Source organism: Somniosus microcephalus, chromosome 7 (genome assembly GCF_052327205.1).
Source record: "Somniosus microcephalus isolate GS21.2 chromosome 7, FLI_Smic_1.0, whole genome shotgun sequence".
Classification (NCBI taxonomy): Eukaryota; Metazoa; Chordata; class Chondrichthyes; order Squaliformes; family Somniosidae; genus Somniosus; species Somniosus microcephalus.
The window spans coordinates 170162938-170186896 of record NC_140993.1 but is presented as its reverse complement, the minus strand read 5'-3'; the positions used below and the strand labels follow the sequence as shown (position 1 = coordinate 170186896).

The window sequence follows — 23959 nt, the reverse complement described above, 5'->3', positions numbered from 1 at the left end:
TCCGCCTCCCCTTCACAGGCAAGGTTCCCGACCTGCGTGTTTCCCGTGCTCATGCCATTCAATTCAGAAGCTGCTGTTAAAAAGCCTCTTAAGGGTCTTATAACAAGCAGTTAATGAGTTGAATTAGGTCGCCCACCTCTGCCGGTCAGGTCTGTGGCGAGCTAGGAAATGCACCCGAGTAAAAGGCGGGATGACGGCAGGGTCCCGACACGCTGCCTATTTCCACTATTTTTACAGCTGACCCACCTCCAAATCTACATGCACTGCAATGGAATAATTCCGGCCTATATTTTTTTCTCTTAGGCCATCCTGTCCTCCAAATTGTACAAATAAGTGAAAAATTAACTCTCCAAATCAAACACTAGAACAGATGTTATATTTTGTGTGGCACAGGAGCAATCTCAGTGCTGACTGTTTGGAGATTCAGCTCACAGCCAAGTACAACAGTTTTTTTGTATGGAAATTTAACACAATTTGGATTTTATTGATAGAACGGTGAAGCCTCTATTCTGTGTTAATTACGGTAGTGCATTGTACTCTCTAGGTAAGGTGAGTAAAGGAGCTGTCACCCCTTTATATTTGCAGATAACAATCAAAACTTTTACAAAAATTTGGATCTCACACTAGACTTCTCCTCTTCCAGGGACAAGAATACTTTTGGTGAAATGGTACACTTTAATTTCATGTTAATTTTTTTTCCAATTAGATTATTTACCTTCATTTCTTTTAGGAATGTTGTTTTCTAAATTACTTTCTTATTATTTTCAACACAAGTTTCAATATAATTAGGGCTGTGCACCCTTAATTACCCTGGTCCAGCTGACCTTTAGGCTCCCACAGGGTCAAGTACAATGGAAAAATGATAGTGAGTTTCTGCATTGCCATGAGACGAGACATGGATATAAGGATGAGATGTGCAGTTGTAGCTGCCGTGTTACATATGAGCCAAAATGGTGACCTTAGGTGAGGCCAAGGATTGGTTCTGCCAATTCTTAGTGCTTTAGAAGATAGAATTTAAAAGAAGATTATGTAGATTGTACAGTACTTTGGGACACTGCTCTTAAAAAAATCTACTTGATGATGTACTACCCGCTCTATGCCTCAACTTGATGTTAATAAAGTCGATGTAGGAACTGAAACATGGAAAATTGCTTTGCAGGCCAGCAAAGTAGTAGCCCTTTCTTCCACGGTGTGCTGCCCCAACAGAAATGCATAACATGGGCCCATTGTGTTCAGCACTGACACATCAAAGGATTCTCAAATATGGTGGCGTATCAGTAGAATTTCAACAAGTCCTTTCCAGATAGTTGCAAAGAGATCCCACCTTTGAAATTGTTAAAAACCGGAATCACTGTAAAATTTGCAGCAGATATCCGTGTTCATTGGTGTCTTTATATACTGGCTGCTGTCTGCAAAGGGGAATTTCTAGTGTGCGAGCCCAGTATTTCTGACAACAATGCAAGCTCTTTCCTAACATTCAAATTTATCTTTTTCATGTTGATATTAATATGTAAAGTATTTTCTAACTGAAATCCTGACAGGTACAAGACATGCAATGAAAAAAAAACAATAAAATTAAGGATGCTTGCATTCACTTTAATTTGTATATTCCAAGTTCTTATGCTTTCTCAACACAAACCAGCTGTATATTTGGCTTTTTTAGTTCTTTATGCTTAAGATATTTTGTCCAGCTTGGATCATAAAGGATTAAAGTAATCAGACACAACTATAAGACCAATATGCTGATCCTTTGACTACACAATGTTCAACAATCTACCATTGCGCTTGTTTCACTGAGATTATTTAAAACTGTATACTTTGAGCAGGTTTTGTAAAACATTTAACTTCAGCCCTAACAGCTTAAGCTAATCAATAAATAAAAGTGCCTTTGACTACCAAAATCTGAACTTCTCACATGTAATAGTCTTTATTTCAACCAGGACTGATGTAAAGATTTTAAAGTGCATAACAGCCATTATCTAAATAAGCCTTTCTTGAGCACCCAATCCTTGCATCACCTTTGATCCAGTTATAATTAAAGCCAAAAGTACAGACGTCTCATTTAATTCCAATGTGGGCAGTTTTAATGCAGAAAGTTTCGCATGTGGTTTTCAGCTCATGACCATCTGTTTCTGGATTTCATATATAAACAGGACACTTTAGGGAACAGAGATTAATTCAGCTTTGGAATGCCATTCAAAACGTGTTAGCAGTTTCCCTCCTCCAGGTCAACCAAAGCAAAAACAAGTTAGCCGCTCGGTTTGGAAGGTATCGTTAATATTAGAATTATTGAATAATGGACTCTGACTAGTCTTATGTTTTAAATTACAGGTCCCTCTCAAATAAAACTATTAATCTTTTTTTTGTCTCTGAACGTTTTACAGTCCTGTTACACTTATTAACTGCTGGCAGCGAAGAAACTTTTAAATGAAAGCCAAATTGCTTTAGTCATGAGAAAGGAAATTAAAGCTCACTCTGGGGGGAAAAATTTCACTGTGAGATCCTCCCAAGGTAGAGTTTCATAACCTCCTGCATGCCTGCTAAAGATGTCACTGCATGCAGGACTGCGTATGTTACTGATATAAAAAGAAGGCTTTAATGGGAACAACATGTTCATGTCTGGGAGATTAGAAACCAACGTGTTTTACATTGCAGGACAAGTTCTGGGTACTGAAATAGATGGTTGGTTGCAGGACAGCCAGCTGTGGGTACTCACCAGGCTCATTTGGTGGACAGTCTTTGACGAAAAAGATCTCATTGAGATTGTCCTCCTCTGGTGCCAGCCCCTGCTGGTGTAACTGTAGCCTGTGCAGGCTCTCTGTCTGCTGGTGTTTCAGAGACCGCGCGTGCTGTACCAGGTTCAGTTTGGCCTTGGTGGTGTAGTTGCAAAGGCCACAGTTGTAATAGCAAGATTTGGAGTTCGCCGCACTCTCATGCTTTTGTAAGTGCTGAAAAAACAAAACCAAAAGAGGACAATGAGAGTAATGGGAACAGTCTGCTTCTCTCCTGTTATTCCTGCTTATAAACATTGTTTTAGAATGGACTCTCAGAGAGAGTGGGGAAACCTGTTTCTTCACAATTTCAAACAGAAGATGATACCCATGAAGAGAGATTAACTGCTGCCTTTAATCCACTGTTTGGATCAGGGTGGTGGCCTGCTTAGTGTTACTAAAGACCAAACTATGCAAGCTGACCAAGCAACCAGCAATACTTAAAGGCTAAAAAGAACCAACCTAAAGAAAAAACATACAAGATAACCAAATGTCAAACGATGACCTTTCATTAAGATCAACATCAGATTTAATCAAAAACACCCGGTGACTGACGAGAGCCTAAAATATCTTACAGTCTATCCTATTGAAAATCCTACAGGACTCCATATCCTACACGATTGTTTGTCATAACTCATACTCTAATAGCTACTAGGCTGCAATAGGTTAATGTTGAACTCTGGAAATTATTTGTGAGAAGTAGGAAGTATTTTTACTTTAAAATACCTCAAGTATAAGAATCCAATACACATACAGAAATGCATACACAGATTCATATAGCTACATTCAGCACATACAGTACGCATACACATGTATAACAAACACAATCAGTGTACACATACATTTATATATCTGACACATGCAAATAAATACTCAACCAACATGTACACACACACACGTTTGCTGCACACATTCATACATTTACTTATACATATTGTTATTTATTTTACAAAACAAAGTAAAATTCTAAGCAGTTTTCTGTAGAAATGTTGATTTGATTATTTTTTTAAGTCAGCAGGCACTGCCATTCAGAACCAGTTTATTTACTGCATAATCTCAATGACCTCCATGTGCTACAATCTTTATTTGTGTAAAAGAAGGATACCACAGGAATCAGAGCCATCAGTTTCTTCCCATAAGCTGTAATCAGATATATTTGAAATGTTGAATTTTTCCCCCAGCATGTAATGCTCGAGCTCGAAGCAGATCTAGTTGCAGTAGTATATGTCAGAGGCTAAATAGGGTTACTTTCATTTCTCAAACTTAGCATTTGTTCGAATGCGTTGTTTTTAAAATTTAAGACGGAGAGCATATTTACAAGACGGCCCACGCAAATCTGAAGCTTCCAGCTCTGAATAAGCGATGTGCCCTTTGAGGGCTGAGGCCCCTTTGCAGCTTTCAAAATCAAACTTTTTTTAATCACGTGCAATTTGCAAAAGATATGTTTTCTCAATTTCTGACAATGAATATTGGAAAACAGAATTAAAGAAATGTGCAGAATTTCCAAATCATTCTTATTTTGATTGAGCAAAAAAGCTAAAACAAATACTTTTATTATTTGAAGTAAAAGTTATACTACAGAACTATCAGGGCTCAACATGCACTTATAACTTGCCTCAAAACATGGAGCACAAACCTGTAGTTTACCTTGGTCATTATTCCTTGCTACATGAATAAATATTAAAGTCGCTAGGTGAAAAATTAATTATATATTAAATACATTAAGTAAAAGGAGCACATTAAAATTAAGGTACATGTTAATGTACTTGAATTTAATGCCTATGATCCCGAGACAAACAGTGTCTTTTACTTGGTGCTAACAATAAGAGCTGAGTCACAGCTTACAGCGTTCAGTTAAAAACACAACAGGAGAGAACTTTCAAGTTTTGGAAGCTCACCTGTAAATGAAGGTCTTTCATCGTTAATCTCTCAAATACATAATAACATCGACAGTGCACGAGAACAAGCACTGGTTACCTTAATAAAGTGTCGTATACGCTGTACTTACTAGATGTACGTACAAGCATCGTGCTCTTGTACAAGCCTACTGTGAAATAACTTCTTTAACAGGAAATAATATCATCCTGAATAACACCCTGGAATGAATAGAGAAGCCTGGATTTACCTCTGCTACCCTTACAAATCACATCTTTCTTTCTGTTAGGGACAGAAGCAACTGAAGGATTTTGTCTACAATACACAAAAGCTCTTTCTACAGGGGAGATGAAATTAAACTCTTTTTTTCTTATGCAAATTTTGTAACTGTTTACTTCAATTAGTATGCAACCAATGTTATTTCAAGGGCTTCTTTTTTACTGTTTGATAACTAATGGGTCAATTGTTAAGAATCGTTGTACTTGCATGCAACACAAACAGGGCTGCCCTTTTCAGTACTTGATGGACATACCTGGCGGGACTTCTTAAGCTTGTTAATTAAAAAAGAGGCATGTAAGAAGAAGTAAGAAATGAACCACCCGAAGAACTGGTGTCAGGAATCTTCACAGTCAAACTTTGCAAATTACAAATGATCCTTTACAAGGAAAATGTGTTAAAGAACAGCATGCCACTCTTATTGAAAGTGCCCTGTCAGCTGAGTGGCCTAATTTGAACAACTTTTTGCATTAAAAACACTTTGCCAAACCTTCTGGGCTGACGTTGTGCCATCTCAAAAGCTCACAGTTGAGTTATACCCCCAAGCAGGCTGCGCATATCAAGTTTGCCTCCACTACTCACAGGTTAATGAACAATGAACAAAAACAAAAGCAACAGCAAGGCTTCTATTATCAGATCTTCCGCAAAACACAAAAACGCCTTCTTTGGTGTGGAGGAAGTGCCAGTAAGCCTGCAGGTGTGAGCCAGTTAAAGAAAAGATTTGGCTAAATAGATTCTTTGACTGTCAGGGATTAGAGTCATAGCACCAATGGTAACACAGATCTTTTCCTTTAACTTACAAAATTTTCTCACGAGTCTGCAAGAGTTCACCCCATCAGGGGCTTCTGAGGCTATTGAAATGTCTTAAGTTTTAATTAAGTTGGAATTGTCAGAATAAAGCTTTTTTGGCACAGAGTCAGGGTCATTAATTACTGCTATCTTTGTTTCTTTCAGGAGAAAGAGATCCATGGACCAGTTGGGTTAGTTATACAGCATCTCCTTTATACCCTGCAGTCCATATTCACCTCAGAGCACAACTTGATTAAGCAGTTTATCAATTACTTCAATTTGTGATTCTCTCAAGGATTCTGTTTACAAATTGTGTGGGTAATCATGAGTTTATGATGTTTTCTAAAGGTAACTAAACTGGGTGCATTTTCTCTAGGAAGAATAAGCAACTAACAAGAAGAAAAAAAGTCAAATATTTTTTCATTGTTTTCTTTTTGAAACCAGCAGCATACCGTTGGCAGCTTGCACAGTTGTTTAAAGCTGCTGTATTTTTGTATTCCCTCTATGGACAATTTGGCAGAGAAAAAGCCACTGCAAATTAAGGATCTCAAACACTGGAATTGCTGATTTATGGGGTTACGGTGGCAGTCTTTTCTGCAAGTCTCAGAAACTGGTCACCTATGAGCTGTAGGAATCTTGATAATTACGGGTTTATTTACAACACCTTAAAATAACTTTCCAGTTCCCAGCATATATTCCAATTGTAGAACATTTTTGTTCTTTTTAATAATGGTAACACACTGTAACTATGGAGATATATACACAACAGGCTTCAAGTGGGTAATCTAAATGCTAAATCCAATTGAGAAAGGATTTCTTTTTAGTATTGAACCAATTTTATTCCAACACCAATTTACACAAATGCTGAAATAGTTCTTCTAAAACTGCACACTTCAAGCAAACCAAATTGCATTCTTAGGCATACCTCTGTGATATAATCATGAAGAAGATACTAGAACTCATGTGGGGAAGGTATGGAATGACAACTGAAAGGCTACATAGAAGCAAAGATATCTGTTTTTAAAAGTTTTGTCATTCTTTAAATATCTTAACCCAGATATTTGCTAAAATGTAAACTGTTAATATTCATTTCTTGAGATTATATAACCAAATGTGGTCTATACTTATTTTTTTAAAAGGGATCTTTTCAGAGAATCTTAACAATGACTGTCCAGAACTGAAGTTCTATATTATGACCTTTGCCGACTGCTATTTCCTTTTACTTGTGCAGGCCAGTTGGAGATTTAAGAACTGCATAAACAGACTCCATCGAAAAGCAAATACTACCTGGAAATATGTTATTTCAAAGGGCTCCAAACTGAAGGTGACATTTGTATGGGTGCAGTGGCTTTGGCTTGTTCTTACGCAGCACAATAAGGATTTAAATACAAGGAAGTGGAACACAATAATACAACAATGTTATCGCTTTCAGCTGCTGCTCTTGTAAAGCTCTCTGCTTTCTCAGGTGGCTGCATACCAATCTGTAATAATATTCTCTTGCAACCATCTCTTTGATGGTTAATTGTACTGGATTACTGTTTGGCAAGAAACCAACAGTCTAGCCTGGGGACAGATCATTTTATTTAACGGTTCATCACCGAGTCATCACCGGCATTGCTGACATAAATCCCTCCTCTAACATCTTCAGGGATCTCTAGAAGCCACCAAAGCATGCTTGATCCCACCTGAGAAAATGCCGCAGCCGAGTACAAAGGTGCCTGATGATTAGAATGGCAAAGCCAGCCAGAGTGACACAGAAATCACAATGCAAATTCACAAGCTGAGAGACATCAACAACAACACCCACCCCCAAAATCAGATGTACTTTCACTGTCACTGTGCAATCCAGAAGCACAGCTTTTCACTCCCGTATAACATGCTGTTACACAATAATAATAAAAAATAGCTCTAAATTTGTTAACATACATAAGGATTGATGCCAAGGAAAGCCGCTCTTTGAAGATTTTATTAGCCAATTAGCATTAACTGTTTGAGGAGTTCAACAGCACTTCTGCCCTTAAATTTAAAAAAATGAAGTCAACCACTTGGTCGATTTGTCCAAGCACCTAATAAATTACAAAATATTCTGTGGTTGTATTGATTTGTCTGATTCTACTTATAAGTCTACATTCCAAATGTGCATAACTTTTATGTTTACTGTGGATTTGAAATTACAGCAAAGATGGGCGTAGTTTTGAAAGCTCAGAAAGTCTTTCCGAGCTAAGGGTTAGCAAGACCCACTGGTAGTGAGTAATTTTCTTGTTTGGCCACATTCTTTTTCCTGCGTTGTTTTCAACGTTTACTTCAGCAAACTGACACACAGACTGTATAGCACAGCCCCTTTCACATAAGAAAATTATCCGCTGCAATTTACAGGAAATCAACTTAAGTTGTGTCTGACTTTTTTTTAAGCAAAGCTTTCAAATCCTCTCATTGAAAACGTTTCAAGGAACGCATTCCCTTTCTTCAGCAATGTGATCCATCCCATCCTGTTCTCAGATACCCGTCTGATGTGGTCTGAGAAAGGAATGGAACAAATCACAATTTATAGAAACAGTTTCCTTCACATAAGGAAAAATCTTTAATTCTGTGACAGACGCACAAGTTAACTCTTGAACTGCCGTGATGACATATTTATCCCAAAACAACAAATAAATGCATTTCAGTTCATCCAAAGTAAATAGAATGTTCTGCAGTTCAATAGCTTACTTTAATTCGGTTATTAAACAAGTACAATTTATAGAGTTATTAAAGGAGTGAAAGGTGTCCTTGTGAAGCTGCCACTAGAAACACAGAGGCCTAGAAATTCGTTAGCCCCCAAAAAGGGCACAGGGATTGCGATGCGCTATCAAGCGGCGCCTGTTCGGAGGACTGCAGGCAGTACACAAACTTTATGCTGCCTGCTGATTATCATGATAGTAGCATTCAGCCCAGTGCTGAACGCACTGCTGAGTGGCTGAACACTTAGCAGGGGGACCAAGTTCGTGTGAGGCTAGCACCGCTTAAAGCTAGCCTGCACTACTTAAAGGCACTCTACACTTCTTACAGGGGAGGTGCCATCTGCCTGCAACAGGTGATTGAAATGGCTTGGAAGACAATGGAGAAGAAAACTCTAATAATGGCACAACAGGGTTGAGAGCTTGCACAGAGGTTGTCTGATGCAGCACTAGAGGCCTTGATCCAGGAGGTCAAATCCAGGAGAGAGATGTTGTTTCCACAAGGGGCCAGGAAGCCCTCCAGGCAACAGATTAGAGTTCAGTGGGAGCAGATAGCCACTCTGGTAAATGCCAGCAGTGTAGCCCCGAGGACATGGACGCAATGCAGGAAGAAGTTTAATGACCTCACACAAGAGGTTAAGGTCAGTGAATTTATCTTCAAATGCCACATCACACCATCTGCACCACAAGCCTCACACATTGCGCAATGCACTACACCCCCATCACTCACCTACCAACAATCTCGACCAAACACAACTCACACCTCACATTCATAGTTTCACCTCACCCGCACACACTTACTACTGCTGCAAGCCTCACACCCACATCTCACAGCTTGAACACACTAACAGTTATTCAACCATGACAGCCACATCACCCAAACACATTAAACCACATTCACTGACACATTTCCCTTTCTCTCACAGGAAAAGGTGGCACATAACCGGTGCTAGCAGAATTTAACCAGTGGGGGACAGGTTCGCCTGCATCATCTCACCCCCATGGAGCAGACGGTGCTGGCCATTCTTGGGAGGAGAATAGCTGAGCCTGTGGCCACTGGCGAGGCTGAAAGAGTACAAGTATCCTTATACATTATCATCCTTATCACATACCACTTCCCCCTCATTGTACAATATAGGATCATAGGAACAGGAGTAGGCCATTCAGCCCCTCAAGCCTGTTCCGCCATTCAATGAGATCATGGCTGATCTGTGATCTAACTCCATATAACCACCTTTGGCCTATATCCTTTAATACCTTTGGTTAACAAACAGCTATCAATCTCTGATTTAAAATTAACAATTGATCTAGCATCAATTGCCTTTTGCGGAAGAGAGTTCCAAACTACTACCACCCTTTGTGTGTAGAAGTGTTTCCTAATTTCACTCCTGAAAGGTCTGGCTCTAATTTTTAGACTATGCCCCCTGGTCCTAGACTCCCCAACCAGTGGAAATAGTTTCTCTCTATCTACCCTATCTGTGCCCCTTGATATCCTGAAAACTTGTAACTTCTACCCCCTTGTACTCTAGTCCTCTAGATATAAAGGTCAGCATTCCATTAGCCTTTTTGATTATTTTCTGTACCTGTTCATGATATTTTAATGATCTATGTACCTGAACCCCAAGTCTCTTTGGACCTCCACTGTTTTTAGCTTTTTACCATTTAGAAAGTACCCTGTTCTATCCTTTTTAGGTCCAAAGTGGATGACCTCACCTTTACTTACATTGAAATCCATTTGTCGCAGTTTTGCCCATTCACTTAATCTATCAATATCCCTTTGTAATTTTATGCCTTTATCTACACTGTCTACAATGCCGCCTATCTTTGTGTCATCGGCAAATTTGAATATATGACTTTCTATGCCATCATCTAAGTCGTTAATAAATATTGTGAATAGTTGAGGCCCCATATCTTCTGATTTACAATCTGCACATGGTGTAAGCATGCACCTCTTGCTTCCCCTCACACCCCACCCCTTACCACAAACCTACCCTTGTGCCTTTCTCATTTCAGATACCCAAGAAACCCAACCTGCCCAGCCAGGGAGTCAACAAGAAGAGGGAGAATGGCAAGAAACTGGAAAGTACTGAAGTACAAAGGGATCTGGGGGTCCTGGTGCACGAAACTCAAAAGGTTAGTATGCAGGTGCAGCAAGTGATTAAGAAGGCCAATGGAATGTTGGCTTTCATTGCTAGGGGGATAGAATATAAAAATAGGGAGGTATTGCATCAGTTGTACAAGGTATTTGTGAGACCGCACCTGGAATACTGCATACAGTTTTGGTTTCCATACTTAAGAAAAGACATACTTGCTCTCGAGTCAGTACAAAGAAGGTTCACTCGGTTAATCCCGGGGATGAGGGGATGGACATATGAGGAGAGGTTGAGTAGATTGGGACTCTACTCATTGGAGTTCAGAAGAATGAGAGGCGATCTTATTGAAACATATAAGGTTGTGAAGGGGTTGGATCGGGTGGATGCGGGGAGGATGTTCCCGATGATGGGTGAAACTAGAACTAGGGGGCATAGTCTTAGAATAAGGGGCTGCTCTTTCAAAACTGAGATGAGGAGGAACTACTTCACTCAGAGGGTGGTAGGTCCATGGAATATGCTGCCCCAAAAAGCTGTCGAAGCTACATCATTACATAAATTTAAAACAGAAATAGACAGTTTCCTAGAAGTAAAGGGAATTAAGGGTTACGGGGAGCGGGCAGGAATTTGGACATGAGTCTAGGTTCGGATTGGTCATGGCCCTGTGGGTAGCAGAGCGGGCCCAGGGGCCGTGTAGCCTAATCCTGCTCCTATTTCGTGTGTCTAATTCTGTTAGATTCAGGAGATGGTTCTGTGATAGTAGATTGGCGGTTAGGATCAGATCAGCCATGATCTTATTGAATGGCGGAGCAGGCTCGAGGGGCCGATTGGCCTACTCCTGCTCCTATTTCTTATGTTCTTATGTTCTTATGAAAAAGAAGTAGAAACACTGTCACTCGATTTCACACTTGCAGCCACCAGCTCAGATACTGACACTCCACATACTTTAGAGGGTAAGTTAGATGTGGGATCTGCATGTGGTGAGTCATCAGGTACAAGTGGCCTGTAGCCAGGGCTGGGGGAAAGGGTAGTGCAGGTGCCAGTTCCCTGGAGGGCCAGGTCACACACTAGTTCTGCCGCACAGGACTCAGATGAAGACTTCAATGGGGCAGCCTACAGAAGAACACTGATGGGTATACAGAACTAAATGCTTGGTGCATTGACAGGCCGGCCAGAAAGCCTGAATACAATGTCAAGGAGCATGAACTAATCCAGCTTCAGCCTTTCTCAGGGCTTTGGGCAGAGCTTGGAGCCCATCCTTTCCAGCATGGAAGGTGTGGGCAGGTCTATTAACGAACTTGTGGACCCAACCATCATGCCGCGTCTGATGGCCGAAGTCTCAGCTTCTATTGCATCACAAGCAGAAGCCACCCAACGTCTTGGGTGCTGTAATGGAAGCTCAGTCTGAAGTCATACAAGCTCAGCTTGCTGCCACGCAAGCACAGACTTCTGCCATCATGGCTGGGTTTACCAGTGTTGAAAGAGGCTTGCAGGGTGTCACATCAGTCTGTACTCCATCAGATTACTAGGATTGCTGAGGCGCTGCCCCGGGGAGTGGTAATGTATCTGTGGAGGCTGACCCTGCTGTCCTCTCTCAGGATGACAGCATTCGTCTTCCCACCACTGCCACATCGCCAGTGCCCTTGCTGTTGCCTGTCAGCCAGCCAGCCCAGACTGCTGCCGCCCATGATGAGGTGGTACAGTCCAAAGCTGGGCCTACTAGGCCCAGAGCTCCTCAAGGTCATCCTGCAAGGTCATCTGCCATCTCTCCCACAGAAAGTCAGCAGCCTTCCACCAGCTAAGCTGTAGCCACTTCTTTCTGTGTCTGCCCCTGAAAAGAGCTCTCCCCCAAGTCCCTTAGCACCGCACTTTTTAATTCCCAACTATCTAGCCTTTAGCTTACAATTCTTTACGACATTTCTGCAGCTACTTATTTGCTAAATCACACCCTCTCCACCACCCTTGATGCCCTTGTCCCCACTAAAATCATTACACTCTCTCACCCTAGTCATTCCCTCTGCTATACCCCTCATCTCCGCTCCCTTAAGTCCAAGGAACGCTGACTTGAACGTCTTTGGTGGACAACTGTTCTAACCATCCATCACCAGATATAGCTAGATCATAGAAAGCATTTTTGGGTCCTGCTCTCCATTGCTAAAACTGCCCAATCTGGTCAGAGAGAAGACAATGAAGTCCCCTCTCCTGGCATAAAGAGCTTCTGCCATCTCTCTTGTGCAGCAGTGGACAGCGAACTGGGAAATGCTACAGATGTCACCTACTCCAGCCTGAAAGGATCCTGACCAATGTTCCCATTAAGTTCTGTGGCAGTCTGGAAATCCCGCGCAGGCTGCACAATGACTTTACAATTGAAATAACCGCGCGTGTGTGAAAAATTGAATGGGCCGCGCAGCCCTATATAGGGGCAGCGCACCCAAAAAAAAATAGCGGGAACAATGATCCCGATGCAAAGAAATTCAGGGCCACGGTCACCTTTACAGCCACTGGCAGTGCTGTCCTTGCCCTAGTGTGAGGCTGCAGGTCAGGTTGCAAAATGTGGCAGAGTTCTGTGAGCACCTTTTTCATAAAGCGCAAACACCTCACACACTGCTCCTGGCTCAGACTGAGAATTGCTCTCAGAAGACCCTAGATGAGAACCCTTCTTCCCCTCCTTCTTCTCCATCTGCGAGCAGCTTGTCCTCTTCTTTGCTGTCTCTGCTCCATCTCCGTGTCGTGCTGCAGGTTCAAGGGGAATGAAAACTAGAGCACCCATGACTGGGCGCAAGTGGTCTGACCAGAACCCTTGAAGTCAAAACTAAGGCCTTCTCCACTTGCAGCACCACTCCCTGTCACCTCACCAACTTTAAATAACTCTAGAAAGCTGCAAACACTTTCACAAGCTTACACAGAGCCAGTAGAAATCAAAAAGCAAGTTACCTGAAAGTTGGTGATGATCCCTTAAAAAGCGCTGATGGGGTGTCCTTCCTGCTGCTGAACACATGGTCAGCTGTGCGAGGTTAACACAGGGCATTAGTTGCAGTGATGACGATGAAAACTGCAGCGCTGGCATCAAATCAGTGTTGCATGTTAATTGATATCACGATCTGTATACTTATCATACTTCCAGCGCACGCTCCTTTCAGCCACCCTACTGCTATCACCAAGATGGCGTACGACATGGCCAGCTCCAGAATTGTGCGTGCACTGCTCAGATGCCATTTTGGACCCAATTCGGCACCCGCCCCACCCAAACAGCATGAACTACGCAACCAAATCTTTATCCCGAAAGATCTTATTTTCATTTTAGTTTTTTCCCTATTATTTTTTTTATTTCCGCCATTAACTCGCTAATACATATTTTCTAGCCCAGGGTCATTTTGGCACAAAGAGACTCTGTTCAATTCATCAGCTGAGTGGAGTTTTCAGTGAGTTTCACTTGACAGTGCTGACTTCCTTGAGATGGACTGGTGTTCCATCCAACAGTTCAGCTGCAAGGAAATGGACCTCAGTCCAGCAGCGACAGCAGGCTGTTTCAGGAGGCTAACCTGAGATTCAAACCTGTCATCTCCTGGTTGAAGATTCAGACTCTCAGGGCTAAAGGTTCAGGGGCTTAACGTCACCCGTTACCAGCAAAAAGTTGCGTAAAGAGGGCGGCTGCCGCTCTGCCACCAGCTGGTGGCAGATCCTCCGGCGTCCGCCATTTTCCAAGGCTTGGCAGCACTGCCGGTAAGATCCATCACCCTGCAAATTAAAATGAGGCAGAGGTGACATCAGTCGGTATGCAATGCTGACTTAACGTCACCATGGCGAACTTGGACCTTTGAGCTGAGTTCAGCGCTGGTTCCTAAGCTTGCCATGAAAACCCAGCGTGCAAGTAGACTGACAGAGGCGCTGTCAGCACCTCTTAAAGGGACGCACACATCTTTCAGGTAAGTTTGCATTTAAGCTTTTGGACTGGGTTTTTTATTTGATTTTATTGAAGTAGTGGCTTGCTGCAATACATGTTAAAAGTTTTTTAAGTGTGCAAGGAGTGTCAGGCGTGCTGCTGGATGCTTGCAAGGCTTCAGATGGTAAAGGAAGGCCTCTGAGAAGACAGAAAATGCGGGAAATACTCAAGTCAGGCAGCATCCATGGAGGGAGAAACAGAGTTCACGTCTCAGGTCAAGATGCTGCCTGACCTGCTGAGTATTTCCAGCATTTTATGCTGTCATTTCAAATTTACAGCATCTGCTTGTAGAGGGAAGCGGAAGACGCAGAAGAGGAAGCCATAGAAGAGGAAAAAACAGAAGAGGGAGGAAACAGAAGAGGAGGAAGCCAAGAGGAGGAAGCCAAAGAGGAGGAAGCCAGACAGCCCCTTTCTGGCCAGGATATCCGGGATGGAATCATCCGCCTGTGGTACCAGTTACCACAATACCAATTCCCCTTTCAACATTTGTCCCACACCCTACCTTCCCTCTGTTACTGACCATCACAGCATCCTCTTGGCCACAATGCTGAAATAAAAGCCACCACAAACCAAACCTTCCAATCCAACTTTATACATCTATCCATCCAATATGACATCAAGAAATCAACTTATCACCCTTGTGCATTCTTTTAGTGACTGTCTTGTGTGTGCCTTTGCCTATCCTACTGATGTCATGCAGTGCTACCCCAGTGGCTGCAGCATGGCTGCTGGAAGGCTGCTGACTTTCGGTAGGGACTGCAAATGGCCATCCTGGTCGACTTTGAGGAGCTGGTGGTTGGGAGTGTCAAATTGAGTGACGGTGTTTCTTCTTCTTCTTCACTCTCCTCTCCCTCTTCTTGGTCAACCACTGGCTGGGCAGGCTGCATTTCTTGGGTATATGAAATGAGTAAGGCACAAGGGTAGAGTTGTGGTGAGGGGAGGGTGGGAAACCAAGAGGTTCAGGTGAGGAGGAGGATAATGTATGAGGATACCAGCATCTTGTATCTCAGCCATGCCCCTGCCAAGAATGGCCTGCACTGTCTCCTCTAAGAGATGAGCCTCGTGATTGGTACAGATTGTTGGTAGGTGATTGATTGGGGTTGGGGGGGGGGGGAGATGGTTGCAGGGAGTCGAGCATTGAGCAGTGTGTGAGGCTAGTGGTGCAGCTGGTAGGAGATGGCTTTTGAAGATGCATTCACTGACCTTGACCAGTGGTCTGAAGTCATGAAACTTCTTTGGGCACTGGTTCCAGGTGGTGGGGGGCGACACTGCTGGCAGTGATGGCCTCGGTGATCTGGTCCCACATCATTCTTTCTGGAGGGCCTCCTGGCCCTCGTGGGTAGTGAACCTCTCTTGCAGTGTTGACCCCCCTGCACAAAGCTGAAGTGCTGTGTGCGAGACCCTGGGTGCCCCTTTCCTGGCTTGCCGAGCCATTTGTGTTAGTGCTGAAGCACTTTTCCCATTTTTTGAGTTTCGGAAGGGAATTCAGCTTTAAGTGCTGCAGACTCCCATTTGGGACTTCTTTTTAATGTTAATTTTTTTTAAAGGCAGTAAGGGCTGAAAGCTGCATTTTATCACTTAATTTTAATTTTTATTAGTTCAGAAGGCATTGCCCTTTTAATGCATTGCCCTTTTAATACCCCACAATGCCTAGCAAACTCCATTGCCTCGCTTCCAGAGGCTGTTGGAACATCGAATGCTGCTTCTGGACAGCAACTTCGACTCCCATGCCTGCACTAATGCCAGGAGGGCGTTAAATGGTAAGTTAGTGCTGGGCTCTTTAGCCCCCAAAGCGAATTTTTCTCCTGTAGCGCTTTGTCCATTTTCAGCAGCTGTTTACTAGAGGCCGCGGTGACACCGGCAACTCTCGTGGCGGCCATGAATTTTTAGCCCTGAATGTTTGAACTACAGGGCTCTATGGACAAACACAATTTCTACAATAAGGTGTTCTTGGGAGAGTTTCAAAGGTATGGGTTTTTGAAAAAGAATCACCCCTTTCAAATTATCCACAGTCTCATTTCTGCAACTGAAAATGGACTTGCATTTTTGCCATCATCTTTGATAATCTCAAAATGGCTGTAGGAATTTGACAGAGAATTGATTTTTGGAAGAAACAACTGGATTTTTTTCTAGGAATGCTAAACTAAATGACATGAATGTTGTTTAGACCAGATATTTAGTTTTGGAAAAAAACATGGCTAATAATGCTACAGTGCACTCTCCTTTACTTCTGCTGGTTGAAACAATATTCAGCTGTGTACTATACAGTCAGTCACATCTTTAGCAAGTCAACAATCAACAAGCACCTGGGTCTCCATTCACAAAACACTCACAAAACATTCTTTGTGCAGCTCCCCTTTGAATAAACAAGAACTCTACATGGTTAATTTCAAAATGATACCATTTTTTCTTTAAGAGTTAAATCTTTTTTGATGGACAAAATTATTTTTGTAAGTGTTTTGCAACTATGAGCTCTGAATCCTTCACTAATTAATTAAATTAATCAGTTCAACTCTGTGGAATTGAATGTTATTTTCGCCGCCTGAACAAGTGATAATTCACTCAAATGAAGAATGAAAACAATAATCCACTTGAGTGAACTATCACTTAAAGGTCGCCAGCTGCACACAGGATTCCAGAATGAATTTAAACACCATGCCGTGATCCCATGCGCCTATTAAAATAATTAAAACCACAGAAACAACTTGCACAATAAAAGAGAAGGTCCCAGCAGTGACAGTGAATTGCCAGTGTGCTCTCGCTCAGGACAAAGGTTTTCAGAACTAACTTGTACAGGCGGTGCTTGTGAGTTATGGCCCTTTTACATTTCCCGTGATCACTAGTAAGATCCCCTGTGTTCAGTGTTTAAGACAGTTTGTGTAACAGCTTTTAATTCACAGGGGTAATCAGTTTAGTAATTATAGATTCAAAAAAGCAGCAAGGGTTCTGCAAAGTTGGACAAGATGTGTGCAGATCCATAAAAACAGAAATGGAGATAAAGCCATTGGACTTCTTGAAGCCTTGGTATCATCTCTCTAATACCAATAGCTGCTGCTGTGATAATGAGAATTCTACATATCATGCCAAATTAGACACATTTTAGAAAACTACTTATGAGACAGCACAAATTGTTTAATCATCATTAACTCTAATCCCTTGTTTAATGACTAATTTACTAACAAACACAGTGGAACCGATCGGAAATGAGCGCAGTCATTTGAACCCACCCCCTTTCCCCAGTTCATATTTTTTATTGCAGCATGGAGGTTTGGTCAGAACATGAGTTATGTAGCGCTGCACTTTGCAGTTACAAAGTAAAATGCTATTTCATGACAGTCTTCTTCAAAACTGGAGCATGTGTATGTGAGCCAAATAATCTAATAAGCGGGTTAGTAAAAAGTGATCAAGTACGTGATGTCAGCTCTTTAGAGTCAAGTGCAGGTAACAAAGCAGTAAAATTACCAATGGCACTTTCCCTAGATTTTATTCCTTTTAATATCTTTTCTAAATTTTACTGTGGACCAGGCAATACTCCAATTCTTTATCCAAGGGTAAGTCTATGCAGCGAATGGTGACCGACTATTTTACCATGGGGGCATCACATTGAATCCCAATCATATCATCACAAATGTGCACTTTGCAACAGGTTCACTAGCCAAATATTATAAAGGAACTCTAAACTGCTTTTCCTCTGTCTTGACCACAGGCAGCTTGCCCTTCTCCAGAATTAAATTTTGAGCCACTTGCTTTGCCGGCAGCAGCCCTCAGGTAATTTCCGGTAGTGGGTGTTGGAGCAGGCAATGAGAGGGAGCGATTGATAGGACTATGGAGTTGGGGGGAGCACTCCTACTCTTCCTGGCTCCACAGAAAGTTTAAAAGAAAATGAAAAATATACCTACCTGTAGTTGGCGGCCGCGGGGGTCACTGAAGAATCCTGAATGGTGCAGCCCACACCTGTCCTATTCATCGGTGACTAATTTTGTGAAGGGGTCCTTCAACGGGCCCCACGAATGTAGCAGTGGAACCATCGCCTGCGCAGGTTGGGAGCAGGCCGTCCCACTGCTAAATTGGTATGATTTGCGCCTGCTTAACACCCGAAAGACAGGCGCGACATGCACCACACCCCAACATGTACAACCAATGCAGAGCAACAATGAACAAAGCCAATAGAATATTGAACTATATACAGGAAACTCTCGTTCAAACGGCACCTAAATATCTGGAATTCTCTATTAACCGGCAAAAATCATACTCCGAAAACAACACCTCAATAACCGGAAATGTTGCCGAGTCCGAGTCTCCCGCGGTGGTCAAGTTAGTCAGCGGGGGTAGTTCTCCAAACTGCCACTACTCGGCTTCTTGGCGCTGTCGGAAGTCCGAACACTTCAATAACAGGAGTCTGACTCTCCCGCACTGCCGATAGTCTCTTCCGATCAGCCATTTTTCTGTGTGTCACCCGTACTGCCGGTAGTCTCTTCCGATCCGCCATTTTTCTGTGTGTCTCCCACGTTGCCGGTAGCCTCTTCCAATCCGCCATTTTTCTGTGTGTCTCTCCATCTTTGTCGTGAATTATCTCCCCCATCTTGCATTATGGAATTCCCAAAAGTTGGTCCAAGCAAAAGGAAGAGAGTGTTAACTTTAAAACAGAAAATTGAGATATGCCAACGACTGGAAAGGGGAGAGAAGCATATCAACATTATGAATGAATTCAAAACCGGTTCGTCAACAATCTACGACATCAAATCGCAGAAGGATAAGCTGCTCAAGTTTTATTCAAGCTCGGAGACATCTAAGAGTGTAGAGAAACGGCGTACGCTTCGTAAGCCTAAGCTAGAAGAGCTGGATACCATGCTTTATGAGTGGTTTTCTCTTAAGCGTTCAGAGAGTGTTCCACTTCCTTGACCGATGCTACTCAAGAAAGCGAAGGATTTCTACGTAAAGATGGAACTCACTGACAAGTGTGCTTTCTCTGAGGGATGGTTAACGTGCTTCAAGTTACGGCACGGGATACGACGACTCGATATTTCCGGGGAGAAGAAATCAGCTGATCACGACGCCGCAGAAGAATACTGCGATTATTTCAATCGGATTGTGCAGCAACATGATTTGTCGCCAGCACAGATATACAATGCCGATGAAACTGGCTTATTTTGGAGGTTTTTGCCAGAATCAACACTTGCTGGGGCTAGTGAGGCTAATGCTTCAGGTTACAAGAAAAATAAAGATCGTGTAACCGTGCTAACATGTGCGAACGCTGCTGGATCACACCGGGTTAAACTTCTTGTTATTGGGAAGTATAAAAATCCCCGTGCATTTAAAAATGTGAGGCACTTACCTGTTGAGTACAAAGCTCAAAGCAATGCTTGGATGGATAAGGAAATCTTTTTGTATTGGTTCCATCATATTTTTGTTCCATCTGTGAGGGAACATTTCCGTAAAATAGGGAAACCTGAAGATAGCAAATGCATTTTATTGCTTGATAATTGTAGAGCCCATCTGCATGAATCCGATTTGGTTTCGGGAAATATTTTCACCATTTATTTGCCACCAAATGTAACTTCTCTCATACAACCCATGGACCAGGGTGTTGTCCAAAATTTCAAGTGTCATTACAAGAAAGACTTCCTACGTAAACTGATAAACCAAGATGACAATATTCACGCATTTCAGAAGGAATACAATCTTAAAGATGCCATCTTTAATGTTGCATGTTCCTGGAACTTGGTGAAAGGTCACACTTTGAGGCAAGCCTGGCGCAAATTGTGGCCTTCTGTAATGTTTGCCGAAGGTTCTTCAGAGGAGGAATTTCATGGGTTCAATGTTCGTCCCAAGAGGACTACAGTAATGGAAATGGCTGGCATGGTGAAAAATGTAGGCCCAGCAAACCCTCTACGTAACCTCAGTGAAAGTGTTATTGAGCAGTGGGTTGATGCAGATAGAGAAGTTGCTGTTGTGCATATGCTAAGTGAAGATGAAATAATTGAGACTGTTTTGAATCCAAAGAAAGAAAAGGAAGGTGAGATGGAAAGTGAAGAGGATGAGATTTCTGAAGAGAAGATGATTTCTTGGGCTAAAGCTGCAGAAGGATTTGCTTTAATCCTCCAATTTGCTGAAAGGCAGCCTTGCTACTCTGCCCAAGAAGTTATGCACCTCCATATTCTGCATTCCACCTTTCTACAAAAAAGGCAAGAGTCCAGTAAGCAAGCAGACATCCGGGACATGTTTAGGAAAGCTACCAAAAGAGTTGAAGCAGTGGAAGTGCCTGAAGAATCTGTTGAAGTGCATGGTCCTGACCACCCAGCTGGCATGGACATTCCTGATGAACCAGCTGACTTGGAATAAGTGTAGTCAACTACAGTACTGTATACAGTCGTTTACTGTGTAAGTTTTGTTTTACTGTTAAGTAATTAAAGAGTTATGGATTACCCTCAACTGGTAGTACTGTACTTAATCAAGCATCTTCCACCATCCATTTAACACAATATTCTGTAGGTGAGTACCCAATTACTGTATACTGCACATTTCTTGATTATTTTATTTTTGTTTGTTAAAAATAGCCTCGGTAGATAACCCTCTCCGTCATCCGGAATTTTTAATCAACCGGCATCATCCCAGTCCCAGATACCAAAGAGTTTCCTGTAGCCAAAACAGTAGAATACAAATCAGAGAAAACCATGCTGAAACTGTATGGTGCCCCATTCAGACCACACCTTAAGCACTGTATCCAGTTCAGGATACTGAGACACAAGTCAAATATTCAAGCACTAGAGGAAGTGTAGAGAAAAGAACCACAAGGCTGATCCATAGTATTCGAGGTCTGAGTTATAAGGCAAAACTGGAGAAACTTGGGCTTTTTGGCCATAAAAGGAGTTATCTGAAAGAAAATATTAGAGGTTTATAAGACAGTAAAAGGTATGGAGAAAGTAAATCCGGAAATTTATTTTAACCTAAATTGTGAGAGTAGGACAAAGGGATGCTTGTAAAAGGCAAATTTAGGACAAAGAGTGTTTAACACACAGAATGGAATCCCAGATAGAATAGTGGAGGCAAAGACCTTGGAATCATTTAAGAACCAATTGGTTGCTGCAATGGAGGAACTTAGGCTCTTTCTGGATGGGTGAACTAAGATGGACCAAACGGCCTTCATCATCCTTAATTACCTTGTGATCACCTTAACTTTCCTCTTTTAATGAAAAACAGGAGAATGCTTTTGGTGGGAGAGAACTGCCTCTAAATATCCAAAGAAAGCAATAAGCAGGAAAGAGTAAATGTTGTTATCGACAACTGAGAGAGCCTGGCTGCAGGTTAATAAGAAGCTACACACTTAAAAGAAAAGTACAAAAGTAAGGCATAAATATTGCTGCAAAGTAGTAGCAGAGGACATAATACAGTAGTGTAAGAGAAAATAGCAAGGTTAGGCAAGTTACATTATACATGCCACAATGGTAAACAGAATGTACTGTAGAAAGGACTTCTAGGGGCCAAATTACTGTGTATTATGTCCCACTGCTCTTATGCTTAAAGGCAAACCTCACACATAACAGTAAAGTACAATGTGGATTGGGTGGTGGACCCCATAATGTGAATAATCAAATCTAATAAAAGTGAAGGGTTACACCTGATATGTCAAAACCCGTCTTTCTCTTTACAGATGCTGACTGATTTGTTGCATGTTGCCAGAACTTTCTGTATGAATATATGGATTATGAATCGAGAGGGCTTGATGCAGCATTAGACCAAATAGCCATTTTCTTGCTCTGGATTTTATTTCTATCTTAAACAGTTTGCTCCAAATAAGGAAGCATTTATTCAGGATGGTGAATTTAAAAGGCTTTGCACTATAGAGTGGAAGGGTGCAAAGAACTACTGATATATACCATATTAATTATATATTCTAGAATTTCCAAGAGATGTTGCGCAAACATACCCATACACACTGATTGCGTGCAAGCACATAATAGAGCATCAACTATCACTACCCTTACTTGAAGCAACAGCAGAGATACATGCACTGCAGGAGAAGCAAATAGTGAGGAGTATGAGGAAGCATAGAATGAGGCACCAGTCAGTAGTGAGCAAGGGGTTCATGAGGGGCCAGAGGTTCATGAGGGGCCAGTGTGCCTGCTTTCAAATGGAGGTTGTTGCAGCAGCAGAACTGTATTGCAAGTCACTTGCCTCATTTCACACTACATTGAAGGATAGTGTGGAGAGTCCAAAACAACGATAAGTAGTACTATCTCTCACATAAATTATGTCAGGAACATTGTTTTTTATGTATGCACTGCAGTCTGTCATTGAGCATGTGACAACAGCAAAGGTGACCTCAGTTACACAGACCACAGACACAATAGGGGCTTCTCTCATGAATGCTCCCCCTGTTGCTATGGAGGCCTTAAGGTTTCATTTCAAGAATGCAGTACTGGCCAGTTTCAACTCCCTTAGAGAATACCTTCTGCAAATTGTCCACCTCCTATTCCCTCCACTCATTCAGAAAATTGGTCTGTACTATTAATTTCCATCACTCCTGTGGTGACACTTCAAAATCTTCCTGTTTCTTAAGCTCATTGATGCCAGGTCTGACCCCAGAATAAAATTCTCACCTTTTGATTTGAGTGCAGCAGCAAAATGCAGCGTGAGTTTATCTTTAGTGACCTTTATCGAGGCCTTACTAAGCAAAAAAAATCAAATATTTTATTACTTCCTGCTAGCCTTTTTAACTCCTTTTTTAAAGGAATATGAATGTTCAGATCAGCACTAAATGTGAATGAATTGTCCACTAGTACTTTCTCCTAACATTACACTACATTTTCACTAAAATTAATGAGGAGGGGAATGCATAGCGTGAAGCGGCATTATAACTGTGCCCAGGCTGTCCGCTGGATCTCCAGGAAACTTTTAAATCTTTGAATAGAATGTATTTAATGTTAGGAGAATGGACTTTACACCTGCCCTCTGCTGACATTAAAAACGAGTTCCCAGAGGAGTGAAGTTCTGCACATGCATCAAAGCATGCATGAGTAGGGCTCCACTGTAACTGCAACTCAGTGTCAGTCAGCCTTAGGGCATGGCACACTATAATGGCCCAGAAATTTGGGTCGGGGGCTTCCCGCAGGTGCAAGCCCCCGACCTGCACTTACCCAGCGCGCCGGCCATTGAGCTGTGGGCCCACGTGGGATTCCGATCCTGGGCCTCCTCCAGCTGCCGGCGCGCAGTGCTTGCATATCCCAGGGGCGCAGTTAGTTCGATGCGTCCCCTGGGATCACATGGGCCATGGAGAGCCAATGGTAGCAGGGAATGCTTCATTCATAAGTTTGACAGGAAGAGCTGTCAAACCTATAAACACTATAAGCCCCAAAACATCACTAAAACCTCAAACAAATTTTAAAAATAAATCACATTTTTAAAATAAACTATAAATTACATGAAATAACTATTTTAAACAATAATTTAAAGTTTTGAAAAAATGAATTACATTTCCTAACAGGGCTAAAAATAAAC

General features: G+C 42.1%; 1 protein-coding gene and 1 long non-coding RNA gene across 5 annotated transcripts in view; one reads left to right on the top strand and one right to left on the bottom strand.

The window, feature by feature from the left end:
• Positions 1–23959, bottom strand: part of zfhx4 (zinc finger homeobox 4) — a 354106-nt gene that overhangs the window by 219388 nt on the left and 110759 nt on the right. For all 4 annotated transcript variants that reach the window (XR_015079025.1, XM_085993199.1, XM_085993198.1 and 1 more), the window contains exon 4: positions 2717–2948. Coding sequence is in view for 3 of the 4 variants with exons in the window: in XM_085993199.1 (XP_085849325.1) it covers positions 2717–2948 (232 nt within the window). In the remaining variant the exon portion in view is untranslated. The remainder of the gene's footprint in view (positions 1–2716; positions 2949–23959) is intronic.
• Positions 16138–20893, top strand: LOC147115001 (uncharacterized). The gene is made up of 2 exons (XR_015079027.1): positions 16138–16221; positions 20465–20893. It is a non-coding gene; the product is annotated as an uncharacterized LOC147115001 (long non-coding RNA).